Source organism: Prosopis cineraria, unplaced genomic scaffold (assembly GCF_029017545.1).
Source record: "Prosopis cineraria cultivar Desert tree isolate PC_DT_omini unplaced genomic scaffold, ASM2901754v1 PC6, whole genome shotgun sequence".
Taxonomy (NCBI): Eukaryota; Viridiplantae; Streptophyta; class Magnoliopsida; order Fabales; family Fabaceae; genus Prosopis; species Prosopis cineraria.
This window is the reverse complement of record NW_026555337.1, coordinates 5197543-5223887: the sequence shown is the minus strand read 5'-3', so window position 1 is coordinate 5223887 and position 26345 is coordinate 5197543. Positions and strand designations below refer to the sequence as shown.

The 26345-nt window shown below is 33.7% G+C and overlaps 3 protein-coding genes and 1 non-coding gene across 5 annotated transcripts; 2 read left to right on the top strand and 2 right to left on the bottom strand.

Moving 5' to 3' along the window:
• Window positions 1–1421: 1421 nt before the first annotated feature.
• LOC129313230 (tricyclene synthase TPS4, chloroplastic-like) lies at window positions 1422–3928 on the top strand. The gene is given in 7 exon segments (XM_054956195.1): window positions 1422–1640; window positions 1783–2053; window positions 2148–2526; window positions 2651–2869; window positions 3010–3148; window positions 3254–3502; window positions 3626–3928. Coding segments are annotated over 7 exon segments (1779 nt in total).
• Window positions 3929–13400: 9472 nt separating this feature from the next.
• On the bottom strand, window positions 13401–16891 carry LOC129314611 (BTB/POZ domain-containing protein At3g22104-like). 2 transcript variants are annotated; one of them, XM_054958088.1, is made up of 3 exons: window positions 16327–16891; window positions 14374–15489; window positions 13401–14121 (listed from the first exon to the last, which is right to left on the bottom strand). In XM_054958088.1, the coding sequence occupies exons 1-3, from the start codon at window positions 16387–16389 to the stop codon at window positions 13663–13665; spliced, it is 1638 nt and encodes a 545-aa protein (XP_054814063.1). In that variant the 5' UTR covers window positions 16390–16891; the 3' UTR covers window positions 13401–13662. The 2 variants fall into 2 exon arrangements, with proteins under 2 accessions (XP_054814063.1, XP_054814064.1); XM_054958089.1 differs by having other exon boundaries at window positions 14374–15392; window positions 16327–16874.
• A 587-nt stretch (window positions 16892–17478) lies between these two features.
• Window positions 17479–17568, top strand: TRNAY-GUA (transfer RNA tyrosine (anticodon GUA)). Its single transcript is given in 2 exon segments — window positions 17479–17515; window positions 17533–17568. It is a non-coding gene; the product is annotated as a tRNA-Tyr (tRNA).
• Window positions 17569–18125: 557 nt separating this feature from the next.
• Window positions 18126–20564, bottom strand: LOC129314612 (scarecrow-like protein 32). Its single transcript, XM_054958090.1, has one exon. The coding sequence runs from the start codon at window positions 20247–20249 to the stop codon at window positions 18900–18902; it is 1350 nt and encodes a 449-aa protein (XP_054814065.1). The 5' UTR covers window positions 20250–20564; the 3' UTR covers window positions 18126–18899.
• Between the last annotated feature and the right edge of the window lie 5781 nt (window positions 20565–26345).

The window sequence follows — 26345 nt, the reverse complement described above, 5'->3', positions numbered from 1 at the left end:
ATACTTTTGGAGGTTGTTGGGCGAGACATTTTAATTAACAATATTTTTAAAAGCTTAATAAATGATAGAGCATAATAGTATTATATAATTTATGTAACCAACTTCACTTAGTGGGATAAGGTTTATTGTTGTTGTTGTTTATAAGTTATTTCAAATATATTCTAATGGAATGAAAAAAATTCATTAACTTTATCTAAAAATTTAATAAGTTTTCAATTTTTTCATATTAAATATAAATATTTTCTCCCACTAATATTTAATAGAAGGTAAAAGAAAAAAGTTATGATAAAAATTTAATGGTATACTTATAAATAAAACTAAAAAAACCTTCTCTTCGACTTATAAACAAGATTGGAACAAGTAATCTAAATTATTAGTATAAATTAAATTGATACCTTCACGTCACAAAATTGAAATCCCCAACCACTTTTAATTTGAAATTAAATATAAGTTGTTAAAGTGTCATATGCTACAGAGCAATTGAAATTGTTTTCTAGTGGATGTGGTGGAGGCATTTGAAACCCTCAAGATAATTGTGTCAAATGTTTTAGCTGCAAACTTACTATTGTTCTACCTATGATTGTCATGGTTTGCTTCTTTGCTAGGATATCAATTTGTATAATGTTGATATGTTCAGTGATTATATTGATGCTATTAATTTGATTACTAAAGGATGTAATGACTCACATCTTTTTCTAGATGTAATTAAAGATGTTTGATTTTTGTTTCACAAAGGTTAGAGTATATTTATCCATAATGTTAGTAGTTCGATTACTAAAGGATGTAAGGACTTACATATTTTTCTAGATGTAATTAACGATGCTCGATTTTTGTTTCACAGAGATTAAAGTATATTTATCTGTTATGTTAGTAGAGACTCTAATACCTATACTGATTATTTTGCTAAGCTTATTGATAGATTACATGTTAGTTTTTTTTACCTTTAATCATCCCCAACTTTACTCCAAGAGGCAGTGCACGATAATAGCGTTTTAAGAGGATAAATATTTTGATGTAATCTCTTTTCATTTTGAATACTTTCCTTTCAGTCGAAAAAAAAAAAAATTGCTTTCAGTGTTGGAGTCCCCCATCCAATGAAATGACACCCGCTTTGCATTACTGGCTGACACTACTCCCTCTAAGACATCGTCTTTCGGATTTGCAAGGCAATCCAACGCAGTACGTGCCTAGTACGCGCCAAAGCGAAACTATAAACTGAACGATAACACGTGACAAGCAAATTAATAACTACTAATGAAAAATCAAATCAGCGTGCATGCGCATATTTTCCGTGGAGACTACAGGTTCGGGAAAGTGCTATATAGATAACAAGCCCTTCACAGTTAAGGGACGCAAGCAGTTAACATTAGCAAACTGAAAGCATCATTAGCTAGTACATTCACTTGCAATTAGCAAGAAGTATGGCCCTAGCTAGGGCGTTCTCGGCCAATTCCTTCTTCATCTCACCTGGTTTTGGGAAACACCACGAACAAGAAGGGCCTCTTTCCTTTCAAAGGCTTCAATGCGTCGCCAGCCAACAAACCCTTTCCCTCCCTCCCTCGTCTCTAAGAAACTCAGCCAATTACCAGCCTACTCTCTGGACTCATGACTTCCTCCAGTCCCTCAACAATGGTTTTACGGTACGTAATATATTTCAATATCCACTTTCTCCCTTCATTACTCTACTCCCTCCTTGCTTCAGGAATTCACAACTAAGAACGTTCTTCATGATCTTCGATTATATATATTACCACAAAGAATTCACAGTACTTGTTGTTATAGGATGAAAAGTACCAGCACAGAGAAAGGAAGCTGCTCGACGACGTGAGGGGGATGATCGTGGATGAAAATGCCCAGCGACTGGCCAAACTTGAGCTCATTGACGACATCCAACGCTTAGGCCTTGGTTATCACTTTGACGACGAGATAAAAGCCGCTCTTGATAGTCTCATCACTTGGGAAAAACGTAGTCAGACAAAACAGAGCATAAGCCTGCACGAAGCTGCGTTGACCTTCAGACTCCTCAGAGATCATGGCTATCATGTCTCCCCAGGTACTGTCCATCTATTGTTGACGTTACTGTTTATCTATATGGCTCTCCTTGTGGGATTTTTATAATTACATCTCGCATAAATCAAGCAACGCAGATATATTTGAGAGTTTCAAGGACCAAAACGGTAATTTCAAGGCATGCCTTGGCAAAGATGGGAGAGGGATGTTGAGTCTGTACGAGGCAACGTTTCTGGGATACGAAGGAGAATACATTTTGGAGGAGGCCAGGGCCTTCGCCGCCATTCATCTCGGAGACATGAAGGAACATCTAAGCAACGATCATCCGTTAGGACAGGCGATTGGCCACGCTCTGGACCTTCCACTGCATCACAGAACTAGAAGGTTAGAAGCCACATGGTACATAGAAGCGTACAGAAAAAGAAAAGACGCCAATAAGATGCTTCTAGAAGCTGCCAGACTGGATTTTAACATAGTGCAGTCATCACTTCAAAGGGATCTCCAAGAAATGTCAAGGCTAGTCAATTCATCATATTCATATATGATGATTCATTTCCCCATATACATTTTATTAGTGCCAATCAAATTGTAAAAGGCTCAAAAGAGAAAATTGGCTTCTTTCATGTGTTTATTATTATAGGTGGTGGAAGGCGATGGGACTGGCATCAAAGTTGAGCTTCAGCAGGGACAGGCTAATGGAGTGCTTCTTTTGGGCCGTCGGGATGGCGTCCGAACCTCAATATAGTGAGCTTCGCAAAGCTTTGACCAAAGTCACTTGTCTTATTACCACAATCGATGACGTCTATGATGTTTATGGCACTTTGGATGAACTTGAGCTTTTTACTGCCGCTGTTGAAAGGTTGGTTCTCTCCTATATGTTTAACTTTATTTTACATATATTCCCATTGGTTGGAAGAAATGTATAAGTAGAAACCAACTATGTTAGGATAATAGGATCCTAATAACATTATATGATGAATTCTTCTTTCGTTGTTTCAGGTGGGATATCAATGCAATACATGTTCTACCAGAGTACATGAAGGTGTGTTTCCTAGCCCTGTACAACACTGTCAATGAAATGACGTATGAGGCACTGAAAGAGAACGGACACACCATCCTACCCTACCTGGCCAGAGCAGTGAGTACTCAACGAAAACAATTTCATAACAAACATATATCACATGTTAAACACTATTTCAGTGTGAAACTAATTAAATGGTCTTTTCTTGATATTAATTTAAAGTGGTCAGAAACATTGAAAGCATTCCTACAAGAAGCCAGGTGGTCTTATGACAAACATATACCCTCCTTCAATGACTACTTCGAAAACGCATGGATGTCAGTTTCAGGAGTATTAATTCTCACCCATGCCTATTTCTTTCTCCATCACAATTTCTCAAAGTAGTCACTTCAATCCTTGGACCCCCATCATGACCTCTTGCGTTGCCCTTCCATCATATTTCGACTGTACAACGATCTAGGCACATCAAAGGTGACCTATCCCCTGTCAATCTGAATATTTGCTATCCCGTCATACATTAATTTCATTTGGGTGCAGGTGATGGGGTCATTATATTGTTTTAATTATGTTCTTTGATAATGTTTTTGGGTGCAGGCGGAGTTAGAGAGAGGTGAGGCAGCAAGTTCGATAGTATGTTACATGCGTCAAAGTGGGGCCACTGAAGAGAATGGATACAAATACGTGCGCAATTTGGTGGACGAGACGTGGAGGAAGATGAACAAAGAAAGAGGAATGGGGTCTGAATTTTCTAAAGCTTTTGTAGAAACAGCAATGAATCTCGCGAGAGTTTCCCATTGCACCTACCAGTATGGAGATGGACATGGAGCCCCGGATGCTGCATCCAAGAACCGGATTCGATCATTAATTGTTGAACCCATTAAGCTTCCTGAGAATTAATAGGCCTCCAATTACTTGATCCTCTCTATGTTTGGGGAATTACATTGGCTGTGTTTTGCATATGCGAAACAAACTTAAAGATTGAAAAAAAAAAAAACTATTATTGTATACTAAATACTAGTAGCTAGATAACAAAGTGGCTTTCTTTAAAAAGACCGTTCCGTGTTTCTTGATAATGCTATAAATTGAAAGATAAAACTGATAAATAATCCTTCGTCTAATCAATTTGGAATTATCATAACGTTTGAAAATATTAACCTAAAATGACTGTAACAAGAAACTACATATATCACTTTTATCAAAAAAAAAAAGAAGAAACTACTTATATCACTCATTATCAGTTGCGAGATCAGTTATTATTTAATTTAATTAATTTATTATGGCTTCACTAAATAAATGAATCTTATTTGTCAATTAATTATTAGAACGAAAAATTACGGGAAAAAATTTATTTAGATTTGAGAATGTAAAAAGAGAGGCACTTAATTAAAAATATATTTTTATCACTCACTCAACTTACCATATTCACAAACACTCGACTTCTACTCGTAACTTTTACCTCGACCCCCCTCACATCACTTCATCTTTTCTCTCTCATCACGCGCTCTTTTTCTTCGCTGCACGCTACAACATATGAAGCTACCTATCGATGCGAGCACCAAGGATTTGTTTGAATTTTAATTGGGTAAAATAAATTATAAAAATAATTAATTAAGTAATAAATTTTAATCATAATTGATTATGTTATAACGCAATTTATTTGGATAATATTTTTTAAAATTAATTTTAACAGAATTAAAGATATTTAGATAATTTAATTAGAATCAATTTTAATTATATAAATTACTATATAATTTAATTTTAAATATCAAATATCAATTTTTTGAAGATGCAAAGTTTAAATTTTATTAATAAAAAAAAGAGAGTTTAGTTTTATTTTTATTAAATTATGTATTTTTTTTGTAATTTTTGCTTGAGCATGTCTTTATAATTTTTTCTAATATTTTGGACAAGCTTCTCTGCAGGGACTCTGATTCTCAACTTCCGGAAATAATCAATTTTTGACCTGAAAATTGATTTTTTAAAAAAGTGGATGTTTGGATAATTTTTTGGAGAGTTGATTTTTGGGCCAAAAATTGATTATATTTGCTATTCAAACACACTGTAAGTCAGTTACGCCATTCATTCTTCACGCTTCCCAATCCTTCTTCTGACACCGCCAAAAGTATCTAGAATTTTCTGCGTTTATTTTATTTCTTCACCGTCTCTATTTGTTTCTCTCGGGCATGTATGAGCGGATGAAAATTAAAGGAATCTTTTGTTAGGGAAGTGTGATGATTGGCATCGGGGCTCTGGTGGCCGAAAATGCCATCCGCATACGCTGTTGCCTGTTGCCTGTTGCCCCACTCTTCATCTCAATTATTGTTCACAAGATCAGCCACAATCAGAGGGATGAAGTCAGACCTTTTTGTGGCCAACAAAAAAATCAGAATGCTAAAATAAATCAAAGTAAAAAAAATTTAGGCTTGTTTTATTTTGTTCTCTTTTTATTTTTAAAAACGATTTAATAAACCATATTTTAAAATTCATTTTTCAAGATACAAAAAAATATATTTGATTAAATTAATTTGAAAATGTTTTTAATTTAGAATTTAAAAAACAAAATATTTTTTTTTAAAAAAGACTTCTTTTGAAAACATGTTTTCGCCATCAATTCGTGGAGGATGGTAGGGAAGCAACAGCCTCATATACGATGATTGAACTGTTCCTACAGTTTTAACTCCAGGAAACGAGGCCATTATCATCAGAGCTATAGACATGGCTACTGCTCTGTTTATAATTATTGATCCCTGTCATTCACCTGATGTTGCTGGATTATTATCATGAATATATTGTTGTTGAAGTTGTAGGCAGAGGTAGAGATGTATTAAGTTGGAGAATATGCTGACGCGAGCCAACAGATATGTAGGTCAGGGTTCGCTGGAAGAAGACAAATAAAGATGGAAGCCTTATGGGATCCACTATCAAAAATATGTTGTACTTACCGACGGCTATGAAACCTGGCCATGATTCCTCATGCATTATTGAGACATGGTCATCATGCAACTCCTCTAGCTCTTTGATGAATAATGATCAGCCTGTTCTGGTTTTAAACTTTATAAGCTCCCAGAACTAGATTCGTGGTTACAAACTTCACCGATCGCGATAACCTATAATTATGAGTTAAAGATCCATAATTATTCGACTGCTCAATTAATGTAACATATTTTACATACCATGGATTAAAATGCAATAGTATTATACACATCATAGATATACAAAAAAAAAAATTAATATAACCCTTTTCAGTAATTTTACATACAAATTCACTTTTAATTGTAATAATCTAAAAGTAGTCTCATGTCTTTTTTTTTTTTAATTGTGCAAAGATATTGTCCATTGAAAGTAATCTTGTTCGATGAACGGGCAGACACTAAACGTGATTAGCCTCTTGGTGAGAATTTGAATCTTACTTCATTGTCGAGGATTAGCCTTTTCTGCCAAACGTAACATTTGTTAATTAGTCCCATGTCTTTAAAATGCAACCTTACGACAGTGATCTCCATGAGGGATCGATTCGAGTTGTCAAGGGGCCAGCATCCAGACTAATTGGGCCTTAGAACAGCGTAAACGCAATTTTTTTTAAAACACCCATTGTCAAAAGGAACGAGGGGGGTCACTTTTATTTAGAGCTAATAATTCAGGCGGGCGGACTTATTTGGATCGATCTCAATTCAAGCGAGTTTATTCGAATTGGACTTGAAGAATCCTACTTTTTTTAAAAAGGCTGTATAGTTAAGCCCGGCCCTAACTTCTTCGGGCTTATTCAGGCCGGCCGGAATACCCGAAACTTTTTAAAAAATATTTTTTAATTTTTAATCATTTTTAATTTTTAAATAATTTTATTAACATAAAATATTATTTTAACTTGAAAAGAATAAAAAAATAATAACTTATTAACTTTGTAGTTAAGTACTTAAGTAGCTCTGTTATTGTCTTGTTGTATTATATGCAATTTATTCATGAATATTTTCTTTACTTGTAAATTAATATCTTATTTATTTAAATGTTGCCCTTATCATGGTTATATAAAAATATTTATATATTTTAATTGAATTATATTATTTTAATTATGATCAAGTTAATCTCAATTCAACTACGGTTAGACCACTAATTTAAAATCATTGTCCTGATTAATTTAAAGTTTTTAATAACTATTGGATAAATTGTACTTTTTATTTTTAAGAATATAATAAAAATAGTATATTATATAAAAAAATCATTTAATTATGGGTAAAATACTATTTTTTTAATTTTTTTAAACTTTAATATTATTTAAGTCCTACATATAAAGGCTATTTACTTTAGTTCATTCCTAATTTTTAACTAAGTCTGACATGGATAATAATCAAATAATTATTAAAAAATATTATTTTATTTATTATGTTTGTTTAGTAGTAGAGTTGAGAATTCGTACATGTCCAAAATTTTTTAAATTATTTTTAATTTAAAATTAATTATCTTATTTTATAAAAAATATAAGATATAATTTTTTGGACAAGAAAATGGTGTACATGACTCAACTTTTTTTTTAAAATTGAGTTTTAAAATATAAAAATAAATATTAAAATATATTTTAATTGTTATTTTGAGATATTTTATTTGATTAAAAATAATAAAAATAGGAAAATATAAATATTTTTATTTTTTTAAAATAACTATAGTAATACACTCAAATATATGGTATTTTAGAATAAAATGATATAAAACTTAAAAAATAATTAACATTTATTATATTATATATATTCTAAAAAAATTTCTATTCGGGTATTCAGGCCAAGCCTGAACGGTTTGAGCTTGGCCTGAATTTTTTTGGGTCTATTCAGGCTGCTCAGATAAGGTCGAACAATAAAAAATTATTATTTTTTTGGGCTTGGGTTTAACTTTTTCGGACGGGTTCGAGTTGGCCCATAGAGCTTGGCTCAAATTAACAACCTTTTTTTTATTGGTTCATTTGCAACCCTACCCCCCTTTCCCCCACCTTGGGGAACTAAACTATTAAAGCAGATCTCTTATGATATACAATTAGGCCATACAACTTGTATAGTGTGAAATACCAAGAAATGGCAAATACTATATAAAGTGGGTTTTGAACTCACGCCCTCTCACAAGAATCAAAACTTGAGTTTGGCGGCTTAGACCACTTAGCTATCCTAACTACTTGTTGTGTCAACAGTCAAAATTATTATTGATTTATTTGCATTTATTCACATAATTTAGTTTCTCCAAGTAAAAGTGTAAATAGATTAGGCTCCCTATAGCCTAATCTATCTCAAATCTAAACTATCCCATTTATTAAATAACTTCAAACCAAGTTCAAGCTTTGAATTATACACATATAATTAAATAAGTCAAATCTATTTTTATAGGACCTAACCTACAACTTACAAGCATCCTTGTTTACATATATATTATTATGTAATATATTACATATACATAAACTAGCTGTACTATTTAATTTTTAATCAATCTTTTATTTTTTATTTTTACTTTTGTTTTCAATTAGAGTGAACCTTTATTGATTTTAATGTTGTTACTTTATTATTATGTTATATTATAGTTGGTAAAACTGTTAATTATTATACATATTGTAATTGATAATTCAGATTGTGTGAGCGTATGCATGCATGCTTTAACAATCCTAAAGCATATTTGAGATATTTAAAAAGTTCATTTTTATTTAGACCTTTAAATAGGTTTTCAAACTAAATCAAATTTTAAAGAGGCTTAGGTTTGAACCATGAAAAAAAAAAATCCTTATATAACTTTCAGGTTAGGCTCAATCTTCTAATCTATCACACATACTCAAGTGTATTTAACAAAGTCTAACTTGACTTAGCATGTTTTCACCTCTACCCCAAGTCTGTCTAGTATGAGTAAATTGTTATTATAAAACACTGTATTAAAGTTAGATCTGTCATTTGAGTAATATACACTAGTTTTATTTGTCACGTTAAAGGCTGAGCGGAAGGAAAATTGTATATTTTTGTATATGATATAACAATTTCAACAAGTCGCGTCAGGGTGAGCAAGCCGAGCCCATATTTAGTAGAGGCAAGCTTATCATAGATGAGAAGCCCAATCCAGTAAAAGGACTCATGAGGGATTTTGTGTAAGCCTGAATTGCCTTAAGTTTTTTTTTCCTGGAAAAAACATCACCAAGTACTTTCAGCTTTTCTCATCATTTTTTTCCCTTATTGTACATGCGTCAATGGAATTAAATGTTAAGTAGTAACTAGATAACGGTTTGTAAGATTCAATTGAGGAAAAATCCTTAGATATACACAGTGCATCACATCATCCATACTATATCTAATCAAAATATAATATTTAAATAACATTAAATATAAATTAATTCTAATATTAATGATAATAGAAAAAAAGTAAGAAACTAAATAAGCATGCTATTATAAAAATAAATTTATTAAAAAAATAACACCTAATATTTAATTTAATTAAATGTGTGTAATTTTTTTTGAATAGATTATGAATAATGTGATGCATTGAGTTTATTTAATTTTATTTTTTAATTGAGTGTGGTTTGTGATTCTATTAAATTTTTTGTGATAATTGTGAAAGTATTTCAGTTTTCCTCAAAATAACAAAAATCCTGTCTCCCACGTGCAAAGAGAGTGGGAGAGGAACTGAAAACCGCAAAATTGAGTAATTTGAAAATAGAGAATAATCTTTTTGGATTACAAAATTTGAACTTGTGAACTATTTTATAGTTTATAAAAAAAATTTATTTGAAACATTATTTTTTTAAAAATGTCCACCTCTTTTCATTTATATTCTTGAATTTTTCTAGTAACACATACATAATATTTAAATATGAGTCATTTAAAGATGATAAATAAAAAAATAGGGGTATAAATGAAAAAGGATATAAAACTTATTTAATATTATATATATTTTTGGCCTGAATTTTAATATTCTATATTTTGAATTAAGAGATATTTTTAAAAAATTACTTAACTTATATTATCATTTGGAGGGTAAATGGACACCGCTCAAGCATTTGAAATTGCTGAGACCTCGAAATCTGCAAGGTGAGTGGCGTCTAAGGGAAAGAAAGATTGAGTTCACTCCGGCTCTAGTGCTTTGCATCAAATTACGTAGCCCACTTCATTACGAGAGGGAATGACTCCAACGTTATTTTAATAAGTTAACAAATAAAAATGTATAATGCATTTTCATTTGGATTCTTTTTTTTTAACCTTTTAAAGGCAACAACGGAAGTCTTATTAACTATAGCGCGTACATCAAGGACTTTTTAATCAAAGCAAGCAACCAAAATGCTTTGCCACAATATCAATTAATTAAAATTAATATTTACACCGATTCTATATAAGCATTGTCGCTTATCAGCAGAGAATACTATAAAAATCATTTATTATTAGGCATTATTAGAAAGATTAAAAATCTCACAATGAGAGACTGAATTGTTATCTTTGACCACGTTTATAAAGAAGTGAATAGATGTACTGATCTATTAGTTCATCGGTCAATACATTACACTTTTAACATTATGATTTTTGATTTTTCTCTGATGGACTGTAATAATCTTATGATTTTAGAAATGATTAGACCATAATCTTTTTGTACAGTTTTGCCATAATCTTGTATAAAAAAAAAAAAAAAAGCTTTGCCAGGCTATCTCCATTGCTTATGGAGTGAGAAATGAAAGTGTGAAAAGAGATATATATGAGAACTTGAGAGGGATGTGTTGCTAAACAGAGAAAGAATATATTGGGAAATATTTACGGTACACATATGATATGGCTCTTCCCAATCACATATTGAGAAATAATTGTTTGACTTCTACGAATTAAAGAATTGCGCAACTACAAGTCTATTCATCAATCAACTTCAATTTTATTTCAATGAAACCGTTTTGTGAACAATGAAACAAAATCAGAAGAAAGAGAAAGAAAATTCAAATTATAATTCTAAAAATTTATGACATATTTTTTTTTTAATGAAAACACCAGTTCTCCCGAAAAAGCTGCGGTCGCATTTGTTTAAAATTGTCAGTATATAACTATTTTAACAAACTTAGAAGATATTTATTCTTTGTTCTTTCTTATATTTGAGCTATCTATATAAAAACTGTCCATACATAGATATTTTAGCAAAAAAGTAATGAACTTAAATCTTGTTCACAGATAAAAATTAAAAGGTGATGCCTTGTGAATGAAAATAAGTCACGTTTAAAAAATTGTTCCCAATTAAACTTAATAATACTAAAATATGACTAATGATGCTAGATACGAGATGAAATAAAAATTTTGACAAAAAATTATATAAAAGATACAGATGACAATATGAATAGTCCGTCATCCGTCTTAAATAAAATAATTAAGTTAAATATTAAGTTGTTGCGTACAATTAAATAATCATTAAAATAATTAATTTTAGTTTATGTACAGCTAATGAGCATATTTATAATAATAAACCCACCATTTACAATATTGTTTTAAATTTAATAGTATTTGATATTTATCATATGAATTATGCATCTAATTTATTATTGCTTGTCTTGACATTGGAAGGATGATAATGGTAAATTTACAGTGACATTCAGCCCAAAAAAAACAAAAAGGGTACACTAAAATTTAAATCCCAGTGACCGTTGTCTTAACATTGATGTTATGTTTGGATGCATATGAATTTAAATTTAAGTCAAATTCATTATTTGAGCAATTAAAAATTGGTGGATTTGTATTTGACCAAAATCCAAGCTCAAATTTTAACTTAATTCCTTTGTAATTTTAAATTCTTTTTAAATTTTTATTATTTTAAATTTTCATGAAAGCTTCTATCTTTCTTTATATTCATTCATCAACTTTGCTACATTCTTAACTTTGACATTATTGCCTCTAGCAGAGTTCACCGGGGTCGGACTGCCAACATTTATTGGGACTAGATTGCCAAAATCAATGGGGACCAAACATAAGGTAATGACCAAGATAGGAATGCCAGTGTCAACTTGAATTGGACCGCTAGTGTCAACCAAGATTGAATGGACTACGGGCACCAACTGTGATCATATGGCCAACTTTTACTGAAATTGGATAGATAGCATCGACCAGGATCACACTGCCAATGTTGATAAGGATCGGACAACCTACTTTGACCAGATTGGGTAACTAGCTTTGATTAGGGTTGGACCTCTGGGGCCCTCCTAGTCCGCACCCCTGACACCGACCGGGACCTAATTGCCACACTAAGTTTAGGATCTAATGGCCAACTTTGATAGGGATCAGATGAATGACACCGACCAAGATTAGATCTCTGGTGCCAACCAAGATTGGATTGCTAGAGCCTACTGGGACTGGATGGCCAACTTTAACCAAGATCGGATGGCTGGCTTTGACTAAGATCGAATGCCGATGCTAACCCAAATTTGACCACCTACAACGATTAGGACCACCCTCCTATGCCACTTTATGCCTATTTACCGTCGTTGTCATTCGATGTTGGTCCAGTGCCATAATTCGGTGTCAGTCCACTACCATCTTCCAATATTAGTCCATTGCATCCAACTGGTTTTAGTTCATCACCATTGTTTGGGATTGATTTGTGATCACCATTTTTGATTCACTCGCCTTTGTCATCTGGCACCAAATGGTTGTTGTTAATAGGAAATGGTCTGGTATCATCATTTATGTCCAATTTGTAGCCCTTATACTTTTATAATAGGATAGTTAGAGTCGACTGAGACTAGGTTGCCACCTTTGATCTCGACTAGACTGCTAACTTTTACTTGGACTATATCATTGATGTCATTCGAGTTGCTTTTAAACTTAAATATAAAATATAAAATTTTATTTAACATCTAAATAAAAAATTTTAATATTATAATTTGAAATTTTTAATATCATCCAAACAAAAATTTTAAAATCTATGAATTTCAAATGTGAGATTTTAAATATGAGGTTTTAAATTTAAATTTTCAACATAAACCCATCTATCTAAAAGCAACCTGAGGGAAAATGAAGTAGTAATATTTAATGACCATGCACGTAGGCTCCTCCGCAAGTAAACTCAAACTCTTGAAGATGTCCTTTTTCTGTATGATAGAGACGTTCATCTCAGAAAGTGGTTTCTCTCCGGAGATCACCCAACTCAGTGCAGAGGAAAGGCTTTATCAAGGCGGTGTGGTTGACCCACTAACTTGAATGATCCATTCCCTCACTACCCAGCAAAAATGTATATCACATAAACGCACACGTTTTATAATGCCGATAGAGCTTTTGGACCCCAGAAAAATAATAACAACAATAAAGTTTGATTTGTCGTTCTGAATCCCACCATTGCCATGCACTATCAACTAAAGAAACCTTCACAACTGGTCCTGTGTACGTGTGTATTGATCATATAATATGAACCTACTTAATTAAAATGTATTGCCCTACTGAAACATGTGCTGTCTTTGCTTATTACGAATATTTGTTGGAGGAAGGGACGTGGAACTATGCAAGCACTTGGCTCAGAATCATCTTTTACTTTACACTGAACTTAATCAACTTCAGTAGCTCAGAAAAACTACGAAATTGAACTCACTCCTTTGCTGTACACTACATGTAAGTTACATAGGAAAAATCTCAATCTATATCATGGCAATTGTTCTGTCATGAACAGAGTTTGGGCAATGATCTTGAATAGCCGTGGCCTGACGATACTCTTGATTTCATTATCTTTGCCATCTGGGTTTGCAATTTCCTGCAGATATTCTCCAATTCTGCAACCCTCCATTTCATTCCTTGCAAGCTTGCTGCGAATTTCTTGTCCTGGACTGGAACATCAAATTCTCCAGTATACAGCATGGCCTGTTCCTTGATTCTGTGTCTTGTTCCTCTTCTGTCAGTGTCACTGGAACTACGTGGCGAAATGGTGATTGCAGCTGCATTGGGGATGCCGAGAATTAAGTTCTTGAGCTTGGATTGTTGAACCATAAGAGCCTTAACGGCAGATTTTGAAGGGAATTTTCTGTTCTGAGACAGATGCTGGCATGCCTCGGCTGAAAGCTTCTCATAATTTAAAACACTGCATATCTTCAGCCTTTCTTCCTCTGACAAATCCGCGTGCACCTATAGTCAAACACGTTTAAGTAGGCTTTTCAATTTTTAAAGTCATTCTTTTGAGATCACAATAGTATTTCCAGACAATAATGATAGAATGGACAACCACATGACACTGACAGATTGGACATTAGAGACTTCCAAGATTAAAATGACCTACTAACAAACCCAAAGATTGGTTTAGCTGTAAATGTCATCACAAGCTTGAATCCTTCGTATACCAATTCAGGAGAAGAATAAATGAAATATGAACCAACTAACCTCAAGATACATGTCCATTGCATGATACAGTTCATCATAGGAGTCTCTTGCAGAATCTGGTAGTGCTGAGGCAAGAGCCAAGAACTTGGATGTTTTTAAATAAGGATCAGGGGCTATTTCAGCTATATACAAATCTATAAAGCTCGCAACTTTCTTCATCCGAGAAGGAGCAATCAGACGGGTCCCTTGAAGCAGGAATGCCTTCAAGAATCTCAGAACAAGATTCACGTCGTATAAGTAGTTTATTCCATAAGGAGATGGAACAAGCAAATTGTCCAAGGTTGCTTGATCCAACTGGGCGCCAATCATATTCTCCAATTTGTTCTTGCTAAATTTGCTTATGTTCAAGTTGAGGGTGATTCGGAGAATCCCAAATAAAGTCTTGCAAGAGAGAACTCTAGGGTCCATACTGTAATGCATGTCTATGACCATTTCTATGATCTTCCTCTTCTCATCAGTTGTGGCAGAAGAAAACTTTGCCTTCTGGTAATACATCAGAAACCTGCTGATTATAACTTGGTCCAATTTACGCCAAAGCATAGACTTCACCAGCATTTGAACCAGCAAGGGACTGAGAAACATAAGGTCTTCAAACCACCATGTTGAACGAGAAAAGGCAGTCTTTGTACTCTCAATGCTTTTGGAGTCGCTGGAACATCGATGCCCAGAACTCTCAGAGGAACAAGAAGATGGACATGGGCTCGCTTCGCTGGTCAAAACCAGCCTCCCAACTATGGATTCCAAGCATTTCTCAAGCATCATAGTAGAACAACCTGCGACTAGAGTGAAATCTTGGCACTGTTTCAAGGCTGCTAAAAGGTTGGACCATGTCCAGTAGCCAATCTCTTGGAGTGATTTTTCTGTTTGCTCCAACAAATTAGGACTCTTCCCATCAACGGACTCTTTCATTTCCATGAATTTTGCAGCAGAGTGTGCAAGGAACAAATTGAAAGGAGTTATGCCATATTTTCCGTTGTTGTAACAAAATCTCAATACAAGCTCAAAACCTGATGCCCCTCCTGGAAAGTCATGGAATATTACTTTAAGCTTTCTATTAGGACCGCTATTTTTCCCAAATAATTTAATGAATTTGCTAGAATAGTGAGCAACAATATTCTGCAAGCACCCATTTAAAATGTGAAACAGAGTTAGATGACAAAAGAGATTCTCTCACGAAAGAAAACATCTACAATTTTTTTTTTCTCTATCTACACATGAAAGGGGAAATCTAGCATCGAATTAAACCGGCAGAGAGAGACGAGAAAAAAATTAAGGAAAAAGGAAAGTTGCTGCAAAAGAGTGGACCGGTGATACAGGGGTTGTTATGAACAATAAATTGTGCATTAGAGAGAGACAGAAGGATCTCCATCAACTAATAATCTAGCATAGAAGCGTATAGAGAGAAATAAATGACCCCGAAAGCAACCCTCAGTCACTCGCAAAAGGAGTGAATAAAACAAATGAAGGTGAGAACATTAAAATCCAGCATTTAATGCGATATGCCGCAAACAAGAACAAAACAATAAACCACATAAGAAGAAAGAAAGAACCAGACAAAGAATAAGGTCCTCTGAGCTTGCGGTTTGTAAAAATGGAGATGATAATTAAATAATTATTGCCCCACTTCACTGTCATGCAGGTGCATATTAATGATGGACAGAAAGTTTCAATTTTTATCATAAAGTTACTAACGAAATGATAACGGAAGAAAGAAGAGATAAATTACAGCAGAATGCATGGATATTGAATAAATCCTTGAACAGTATATAAAAAAAAATCATTGAACAATAACCACTTCTGGCTTTACTAGCAACAACAAGTAGCACGTAGATAAACAATCAACCAGAAGATTGAAAGGACGAAGTTTCTGGGTTCTGACTATAGCTTAGATCCTAAACCTACGCGAAATCAAAATTTGAAGCAGAGGTTCTGATAAACAGAGAAAATGCTTACTTTGTTAACCAGGAAGGTCTCCTGTCCATTTATATCGACTTCAAGATCACAGCAATCTTCCATGACTTAAGCAAGAACGAAAACCCAAAACGAACCCACCACAAATCAAGAGTAGTGAACTTTTTGGGAGATGCGTAATAAATAGAAAGCGAAAGAAGCCAAAATATGGGGGAGGGAAGGAGGAGAAAAAAGGACGCAGTGCAACCAAAGAGCAGATTCTGAGAGAAAGAAGAAGACAAAGAGGAAGGAGAGGGCGAAGCTAGAGAGAGACAAAGAGAGTGAGGCAGAAAATGGGGTGGTTGTAGTTGAGTCTTCGATTGGTGAGGTGATGCGGTTCGACCATGGGACACAGAGACAAAGCAGAGAGTGCAAGAGAAGCAACACAAAGCATATAAAATCGGACAGTGGGATATTATATGTATGGACGGACTATAAGTCAGAGACGCAGACGCAGAGAAAGATTATCGAGGCATATAACAAGTATTCCCCTTGTCTGGATTCTGAATTTATACATTTTTTTTTCTATTTTTGCAGCAGGCCACCTAAATAACTTATTGGCTAACTGTTCAGCAATTTAGTTTCTGGGAAATTAGGAATGAATTATTTTAATTGGTTGTTGAATTGGTATATATACAATATGGGATTATATAATCTTTCCTAAGCGGGTCAATTAGAGCTTGTATTTCATGTGATAAATTAAGAGAAAAAGGATTACTCTAAAATGATAATTTAGATTAGCATCTTCCTTTATTTGAGGTACGTAGGCGGTGTATCTCTACGGTAAGTTTTTTAACGTGAACAGGTTATCAAGGAGCAACTTGGAGACATGATAACGGCGTCAATATATAATTAAGTAATATCAGGTTTGTTTATTCATGTGGTGATGATTAATTAATTCAATCACCGTCTAGTCGTGAAGAGTTATGATCATTAGTCCTAGGAAAAATAACTCCAGTGCTGGTGTTTAGTGGGAACAATATGAAGGATAGAAACTTCGACCAGCACAGTTTTTCAACATCCACATAGGATGGTAAACTAGGAGGATCACATATATTTTGTTCATCTAACTTAGAATGAAAAAATGCAGTGGATCACAAATCGAAAAGTTGGAAAATTATCATTATTAAGTAAATTACGGCAGATTGCTCACAACCGACCTTAGCTCAGTTGGCAGAGCGGAGGACTGTAGTGTGTAACATATCAGATATCCTTAGGCCGCTGGTTCGAATCCGGCAGGTCGGACTTTTTGTTTCCCTTCTTCTTCTTCTTCTTGTTTTTTTTGTTTTTTGGGGGGAACTTGTTAGCTTAGTATGTCCAATATGTCTCTCTGATTTGTCCACGCACAATAATACAAACTGGTATGGAATTGAATATGACCTCTCATGAAAAAGCAATATTCAGGATTGGGTGGTCCTTTCTAATTATTTTTGCCTTTCTTTTCTGTTTTTGTCTTTATTTGGTGGCAAAAAAAGATTTACACCGCAAACTGTAATTAATTTTGTTCTTGATTCTTGAATATCACTCTTCTTTAACTTCGATTATTGAAAACTCAAAATATTCAATTTGATCCTTAAAATATTTTTCCCAATTTTTTTTTCAGGATAATGCCTCATTTACTTTGTAAACATTTTATTATAATCAAGATGGATGGACTTGGAAAGAAAGTTGTAAATATATTTAATTACTTATCAGACAATTGAGTCACAGGTATGCTTGAAATACAAAATATTAAAACTTTTAGATTACCAAATTAAGTATAATTAAAGCTTGTTTCACTCCATGATATATATATATATATATAGGCTTGAAAGAATTCTGATATATATATTTATTGACTTGCATATCTGTGAGAGGGCCTTGCACTCTTGCCTGACCTTCGCTTATGCAGATGCTGTAACAAAAGGGTTTGGAAATCATGAGAGTCTGTTGCAGATTGAAATAAGAAAACAAAATATACTAAGAGAGATCTTCTTAGCAACCAAGAGAACCTCTTGCACTGAGTTCGAAGGCAGAAAACAAAAGCTGCATCAAAAGGGGAATACATATATGTATATATGTATATGCATGGCTGGCTGAGAGACACAGTTTTGACTCTTGTACAAAGACAATCAGCACATTTAACTTTTATGCCTTTCGTGTGATCTAACAGCCTCGGCTTCATCGCAGTAGCTAGCAGACGAGAATTACAATCAAAATGAAAGCCGCTTTTCCTTTCTTGTCTCTTGCTGGTCATTTTGCAGCCTTTCCATACAGCCTTCAACTTTAACTGATTTCGCTTCTCTGCCTCTCTCCCTGGACCACTCAACCAAAACTCAAATCCCTCTCATGCTAGCTAGGCCCATTTCTCTTGCTGTCTCTTGTTGTAAATTTAGTATGCTTAAGGACTCAAACCTCATGGTATATTGATCAATATTCAGAAGTTTTTTTATATCACTTTAGTACTTTCAATATTCAAATAATTGAACCAAAATTACGTGTGCGAATACTAGAATGATACAAAACTTTATATCGAGTGATCAGTGAATTGATAGGGAGGGACCAAATGAGGTTTAAGTCCTTATTATAAAGACAGCTCAGCCCACACCCATATGATCGCTTAACTCACTGGGGACCCAAGCTGTGGCGATTACAGAGTTATGGCCTTTCCATGTGAGGACCAACATATCTTCTTCTCTCTTCATTCCCCATCCACTAGCATGCTCATCAAGCAAAGCCTTAACATCTCTCACGGTTTCTTCACAAAATGGAACGTTGAAGAAGCCTCCGTTTTTCATCCTTTGCGACATTTTCGCCCCACTTTCTAATCTCTCTATTCTCTGAACCCCCTCGAAGCTGATGATGTTCTCAATTTTCTGGCCTATGTCAGATTCATACTCTACCCTGTGGTTGCTGTCTTTAGGCAAAAAGGTCTCCAAAGCATCAAAGGGTATCCACAAATAGTTGAAACAAGTGGTGATTCTTGACGTGAGACTTGGGACACTAAGATCACAATCCTCATCAACCAATAGTACTATTCTAGGGTTAAGACTTTTAATTAGATTTATGAAAGTATCCCTAGGGGACGCATCTTGGAAACTCTCCTTTCTTTCATCGGACAAGTAACGTAGCCAATTTTGACAATTTATCACCAAAGCTTCGTCTTCCCTAAGATTTAACGTAGCGGGATTCAGGTGACTTAACAATGACTCAAAGGGAAAGCAGGATGAATCATTATTAACATTGCTCAATTCAGAAGATGCGCTCCTTCGAATCACATTAAACTCAAAAAGGACCTCCCTGAACTTAGCAAAATTCCCCAGGCGCAGCCCAACTTGTTCTATTGAAATATTGACCAAAGGTGGGACAGATGGCCTACAAGAAGGCACTGTGATTTTAACCTCAGGAGGGCCTTCAGGCCTTTTGGCCAAGGCATCTATAAGTGTAGGCCACTGCATACAATGGGTAATGCTAAAATCTAGTATGTGCACTCTTTGGAATCCATGAATTGCTTTAAGAATAGCACTATTGGAAGCACAAAACCCAAACCTATGCCAAGGGATAAGATCAACGTACCCTGCAAGCTCTGTCACGGACATCAACCTTCTCTGGATGGTACTGCTTCTCCCGTTGAAGTTCATGGGGCAGACTCGTGAAGCCCTAGAGATTAAGGCTCTGAGAAACCACGAGGTGAGCCTTTGGTTGGTGTCGCCAACTGGAGAAGCGACATTATTGAGCACCCACATGACTTGTTGAGCTAAAGTTACATCGTTGCTCTCTAAAGCACTGGCACAGTGAAGCAAGAGCTTCTCTATACAACCTCCATCGAGGCTCCCGAGGCAGCCTTTGAGTGCTCCTGAGATATCAGGATTATTGTGCGGTGCGTTGAAGAGAGTTGGATATTGGAGGGAAATGGAAGTAGTGCTTCCTTTTAACTCAGTTTTCATGGCTCTAGCTTGGTTTTAGGTTTCTGAAGAGGAGGAAAAACAAGATCAAAAGTGCTTGTAAGGTTTATGATTTTTACTGGACGTGCATCGGTGCATGGAAGAGAACTGATGAGTGCAATATATGTACAGGGAAAAGAGAAGATGGAATGAAGAGAGAGGATATTGTTTTAGTGAGCTTTTTGACTCGCGCCAAGAGGATAAAGGTGCAGATCGAGGATTGAAAAGCCAGGGCTTTATCAACTGAATTTTTAGAGGCTTAAGGACATATAAACGCTTCCGACATCAGAGCAAAACCCTTTGGGTATGAAAGTGCGGTAGCTAGGGAGGAGGAGGAGTTTGAGAACATGACTTGTGAAGCCGTATATATAGTAGACAAAAGGTCCTTATATGTCATATATCTTGATATAGTAGTACGGAGACAAAACTTTGAGATTGGGTACAGTAAATAAACCTCTAGACTTTTTTTTTTTAACATATGTCCTTCTGATCAATGCACTGCAGTATAATTATTAGAGTTGTAAAAGAATATATCTGTAACCAATTAAAATTGACGTGAGTGGTAAAGACTCATCACTTAATTAAGTAGTTGAGGATTCAAAACCTAATCATTATTTATGTCCTAATTTAGTTAAGAAAGGTTTGCCCATTATTGCCATTACCTTGGGAGAGATATTTCCTGCCTCCTGTGGAGCTTGATCCTTATACTTACCAAAAAAACGTGTGTGTGTTATGACAAAAGTCTTAATTATGTGATTAATTTTAAAATATATATTTTTAATTGACTGTAGGCATCATTAAAATGCTCCTATGATGTTAATATTTTTTTAACTTACTTTCATCTAACATTTAATTACCGTGTAGTTTATTGACTTATTATTGAATGTTACTTGTCACACATCATATAGGTTAGATTTGGAAACTAATTATAACGCTCAACGCAGCATATTATTAGTTAGCATAGATATATGGATTAAAATGAGATAGAAATTAAGGATATCTATTTAGTATTGTTCAAGTGTTTTAAGCACGGCTTACTAAAATTTTATATTTTTATTAGAGCGACATTTTAATAATTAATTAACTAAATTAATGAAATGATATGCGGAGAATCAAATAGAGATTTCATTATTCGTCAAAGGCAACAATAGATTTTTTTTTCTTTGAATTATTCAAGCCTATATTTTCAAACTGTACTGGGAAATTTCAATTTGAATAATGTGATCCGGTGGTTAAGTACTATGGTTTGTAGAGGAATTTCCATGCACGCCTTCTCAAAAGCAACATAAAAGTTCTTTTTTGCTACTGCATTAGATAGATATAGACGATGCTACACGTCCCTCCAATCCAATGCATTAATTAATAGATATTTATACACGTCCCTTTGAAATAAGTTGTTGGATGGATCAAAAGATCATAAAGCTAATTTAGATTATTATACTGTTGCTTGCTTTTTAATTAGCGCTTACTTGTATTGTAGTGATAATGATTTTGATTAATGTAATATTGTTGCGGGGCTGGATTAAAAACACATGGTGGCAAATAAGTTAAAGAAGGTGTGCTATAGCCGGCCCACTCTTGTCCAATTCGCTTTCACCAAATAGCTATTTTAATCCACATCCCATATATGGTTAGTCATAACAAGTCTCGATCTTCCTGTTGCATTCATTCCCCTGCTCTCAAATAATGCACCTATTTAATATAATTTATACATTTTTATTATAACAATGCACAGATCAAATTGTTCCTTCTGCTTGTAATGCCACAACTAAAAACAAATCTGACCTCTTCATTTTCAGATTATTAGGTTACTATTGCAATTTTTCCTTAATTATTCTTCTTCTCTTTTGTCTTCTTTTTTTAATCCTCTGATCAAGATACGATCTTTTAATATTAAGTTGGGTGTCACATTTGGACATGCTCACGTATTCCAATTTTTGTATATTATAATATCATTATTAAGTTCTCTTTTATTTGACTAATTAACTTTTCGTGGAGGATTTTCTGTTTGTATGTGTGACTGATAAATTAAAGAAGCGCGCGAAGAGATAGAGACTAGAGAGAAGGGGCGGTAATTACTAATTAATGTGAATTTATAAACTGTCGATCTGATGAAGATTAATGGTAATAATGTATGGTGGCTGAACACAAGTATGCTCTGCGAAAAAGTACAAGAAGAAAAGAATGAAGGCAACTTCACGTCCGATTTGAAGCATCATGCAACGTTTGCGAAGTATCATTTCATCCTGCAAAAGGCTGCACAAAAGGACATGTCTCTATCGTCTCACCAAGTCCGATCAATTTGCTAAATGACTTTAATCGTACGCATTTCCTTTTTTACTGACTTACAGCTAAAAAGGGAAAAAATAAATAAATTTCCTAGTGCCGATACAATTTCATCGACAGGGAAACTCTGGACAAATCTGGAGATGGACGAGACTGGAGAAAATAAAAGTACACCTTTGGCTAATGGCCAAGGGAAAGCACCATACAGAAAATTTTCCTCCGAGACTCAGACTCTTGCATATTGGGTTATGAATCAAAGGAAGATACTAGGCACCTGTTGAGAGACTACACTACCCGCATGCGGTAGCAAAATGGAAAAATAATGATCAACTTGAAACTATGGTATAAGTTCAAAAGTTTATCAGGTACGAATGGATTCTATGGAACATGAAAAATAACGTTGGTAATTTGCATGCTAAGAGTGTTCCATGGGATATTCTATTTGGCCATATGTGTTGGGAAATATATGTGGTGCTTTAGATGCTCTAGAGCGTTTTCTAATGATGGTCAAGAGAGACTCTCTTCTCCTGTGGATATTTTATTTCGTGTGTCCCGAGATCTGAAAATGGTTAGCAACTCTAACACCATGGCTACGGCTACACGGAATGCTCTCACCAGCTGGGTTTGACCCAAAGAATTGGAGGTTCGCTTGGATGCGGATAGATTATCTTACAAGGATGACAAGTCGTTGCGGTGGAGTATTTATTAGAAACATCAATGCAGAGTGGATGGCAAGTTACAATTCAACAGTGGGCAGCTTGGCACCTGCGATTACAGAAATTGTGAGCTTAATTCAGCGGCTGGAACTTTGTACATATTTGGGTCATGTTGGAGTGAGAGCTTACATGGATTGTGCCGAAGTGACTCACCTGATTATTGGACTGTGGAAATCGAGCTATACCCTTATAAATATATAATTGAATATGCTAGATTCCTTTTGTATATGAATAGTTTTATTCCCTTGGATTTTATTTTTAGACAAGTTAATATTTGTGCTCATGTACTTGCTAGTTAGGCTTTTGATTGTCCAAATAATTTTGCACTTATATATGATCAACCCTCACCTTGTTGTAAAAAAGTGGTGGATGATGATAAGAATAGGAGAGACTTGATGTATACTCCTTTTTAGTAATGTTATCCATATCTTATTCAAAGGAAAAAAATTATATTTACGTGAAATATTATTTTACCACTTTCATTGCTTTAATTTCAAGCTAGTTTTCTTTCGCAGATACTATATGTAGCTCTTTAGATTTTGAAATTCGTGTATTAATTAAATTAAATAACAGCCAAAATGTTAGCTAAGAAGTAATAATATAAGGAATTGTTTCATTTTTTTAATGTTTTTAGAACAATTCTGTTGAGTAATTTTTAGGACAAGCTTTGCAAATATATATATATATATATATATATGAAAAAATATGTTTAAAGGGTAATTTAATTATTTATTTTATTAGCATAATTTTCATTAATTAAAACACGATATTTTCAATCTTTTCTCTAATTTTGCAAAACAAAAAGTAACAAAACATTAAAAAAAAAAGGGTTGCCGTGTGGATCACCGCGTAATAAATTGTCTAGTAATATATATATATATATATATATATTACCAAATAAAAAAGTAATACACATATGTAAAGTCTTGTTCCGTTTTAGTACTAATTTTCAGAACTAAAATTTTAAAAAAATTATCAATAAAAAAATTCTGCGTATACTAAATTTTATAAAAATCAAAATTATTTATAAATTATGAATAATACAAGTTATCTTATACTTGATGTTGATGTCAAACAAGGAACTCATAGTCTCAATGCAACAATTTTGCTCCCAATGATGGATCTGATTCAATGTCAAAATGTGAAAGTTTGATCAACCAAATAATATTAAAAATAGGAACCGAATGAAATCAAATAAGGTAATCAAACCAAACAATGATCGAATTAAAATTTAAAAATTTAGTTCAATCAGTTAATTCAATTTTAAATTTCATATTAGACTATTTAAATTTGTGCCAATTTTGTTATTTTTTCTACTAAAACAGACAAGTTGTATATATAAAATTTAATAAGAGGTTATGGTTACAACTTATTAGATTGTATATTTTCTTTTATTTAAATATAAAATTAAAAAGAATAAAATAAAAAAGTAATAATTAATAAACTAAATATAATTTATTAATTTATACGTATAATGATTCAGTTGGTTTGATCTATTTAATTTTAAATTTTACTAATCGGATTGAACTGATCAATTAAAATATTTTTTAAAAAAGAATTGAATTGAAAAACCAAACAAACCAAGTTAAATAATAAAAATTTGATTTGATTTTCAATTTTAGTTCAGCTTTACGCACTCCTAATCTCAAGTGTAAAACATTTAAAAAAAATTTCCGGAGGAGCTGGGGGAGGACAAAACAAGAAGAACCCAACAAGTTTCAATTGTGTCTTGTTTAATTATGAGAGTTAATTGTTGTTAACATGAACACATCAATATATCATGACGGGGCAATCTTGTGTGGACGAGGTACTTTCATATGGACAGTGACATGGGTACATACTAACATCCACATGCAACTAAATTAGCACAACACAGACAATAATCAGACCTTTGTAATCATCAAAAGCATAAACCCTTGCCTTTTCTTTAATTTGATGTCAAGTGGAATAAGCTTTTTAATACAAAAGCTAGTGTTTCATGTCAAATGCAAAACAAGCTAGCTTATCCTATTTAAAACCATACCGAACATTAAATTTCTTAAGACATTGACCTAAGGCCTCACTCTATGAGTCAATCTAGGAAAAAAATTGAAAGATTTGCACCTTTTTCATTGCTAAATTTGTTTTTTGAGCATTTATTGTTAATGCTTTCACAATTAAAGATTGAATTTAAAATAATTATCCATTCGTTGGCGCCATTCAATTTACCTGTGGGCTGTCGTAGATGACGTTATTATGCTACCAGAGTTTTGGGCCTATTGTTGGCCTAATATTCAAGCCTAACACATTAAATGAATGAGAATAAAAGCTTTTGGACCACTAGGCTTCTCTCTCTCTCTCTACAAAAAAGTGAAGGATCCATATTTAATATTTTACAAAATATTATATTTTTTGGTTTTTTTCCTAAAATTTTAAATAGGATTAAAAATATAAAATAAAACTCTGACGGCTAATATTTTCCGTTTTAAAAATCCTTATATTTTGATTACAGCAAAGCACGATCAAATAATTTTAAAATTTTGATATAAAGAAAACAGCATATTTTCCCATATTTAAAATTAACATTATGTAAAAAAAAAATTTGTTGCTAAAGTGATATTTTAATTAATTTTCAATTGTCAATTTAAATGAAAAGCAGATAACGGTTGTGCAAGCCAAGCATATGGAATTAACTCAAATTAACTCAAATTAGAAAGTAATCCTGCCAAAACAGTCCTATTTTAAAGGGATAAGGCAGAAAACTTAACTGCTTGCATACAACTCATAAAGGAGATTTATAAGCGTCGAGGGAGGCTTTAACTGGCTCGTAAATATAAAGATTACATGCTCCAATCGAATCGCTTCCACTCTGAACTCCGATTCAACAAACGGAATCAGAGGAATCAAAACGGCACACTGCTTCCTGATTCCAGTGATGATCAATTTATTTTCCAAATTCGGATCCTGCTGCCGTCATCCACGACGGAGACCGCCGGTAACGGACGAAAGCCATCTTTGTCACATTCGTACTTCCGGTAATTACCGTCGCGTTAGGGGCAACAGAATTGGTTGTCGTCGTAACCACCCATCGCATTGGTGCCCAGCATTGTCAGTAATC

Coding starts and splice junctions, on each gene's coding strand:
- LOC129314612 (XM_054958090.1), bottom strand. CDS start 20,249: ATGAAAACTGAGTTAAAAGGAAGCACTACTTCCATTTCCCTCCAATAT.
- LOC129314611 (XM_054958088.1), bottom strand. CDS start 16,389: ATGGAAGATTGCTGTGATCTTGAAGTCGATATAAATGGACAGGAGACC. Junction 15,490..16,326: donor AGACCTTCCTGGTTAACAAA/GTAAGCATTTTC, acceptor GGGTGCTTGCAG/AATATTGTTGCTCACTATTC. Junction 14,122..14,373: donor CAATGGACATGTATCTTGAG/GTTAGTTGGTTC, acceptor GTTTGACTATAG/GTGCACGCGGATTTGTCAGA.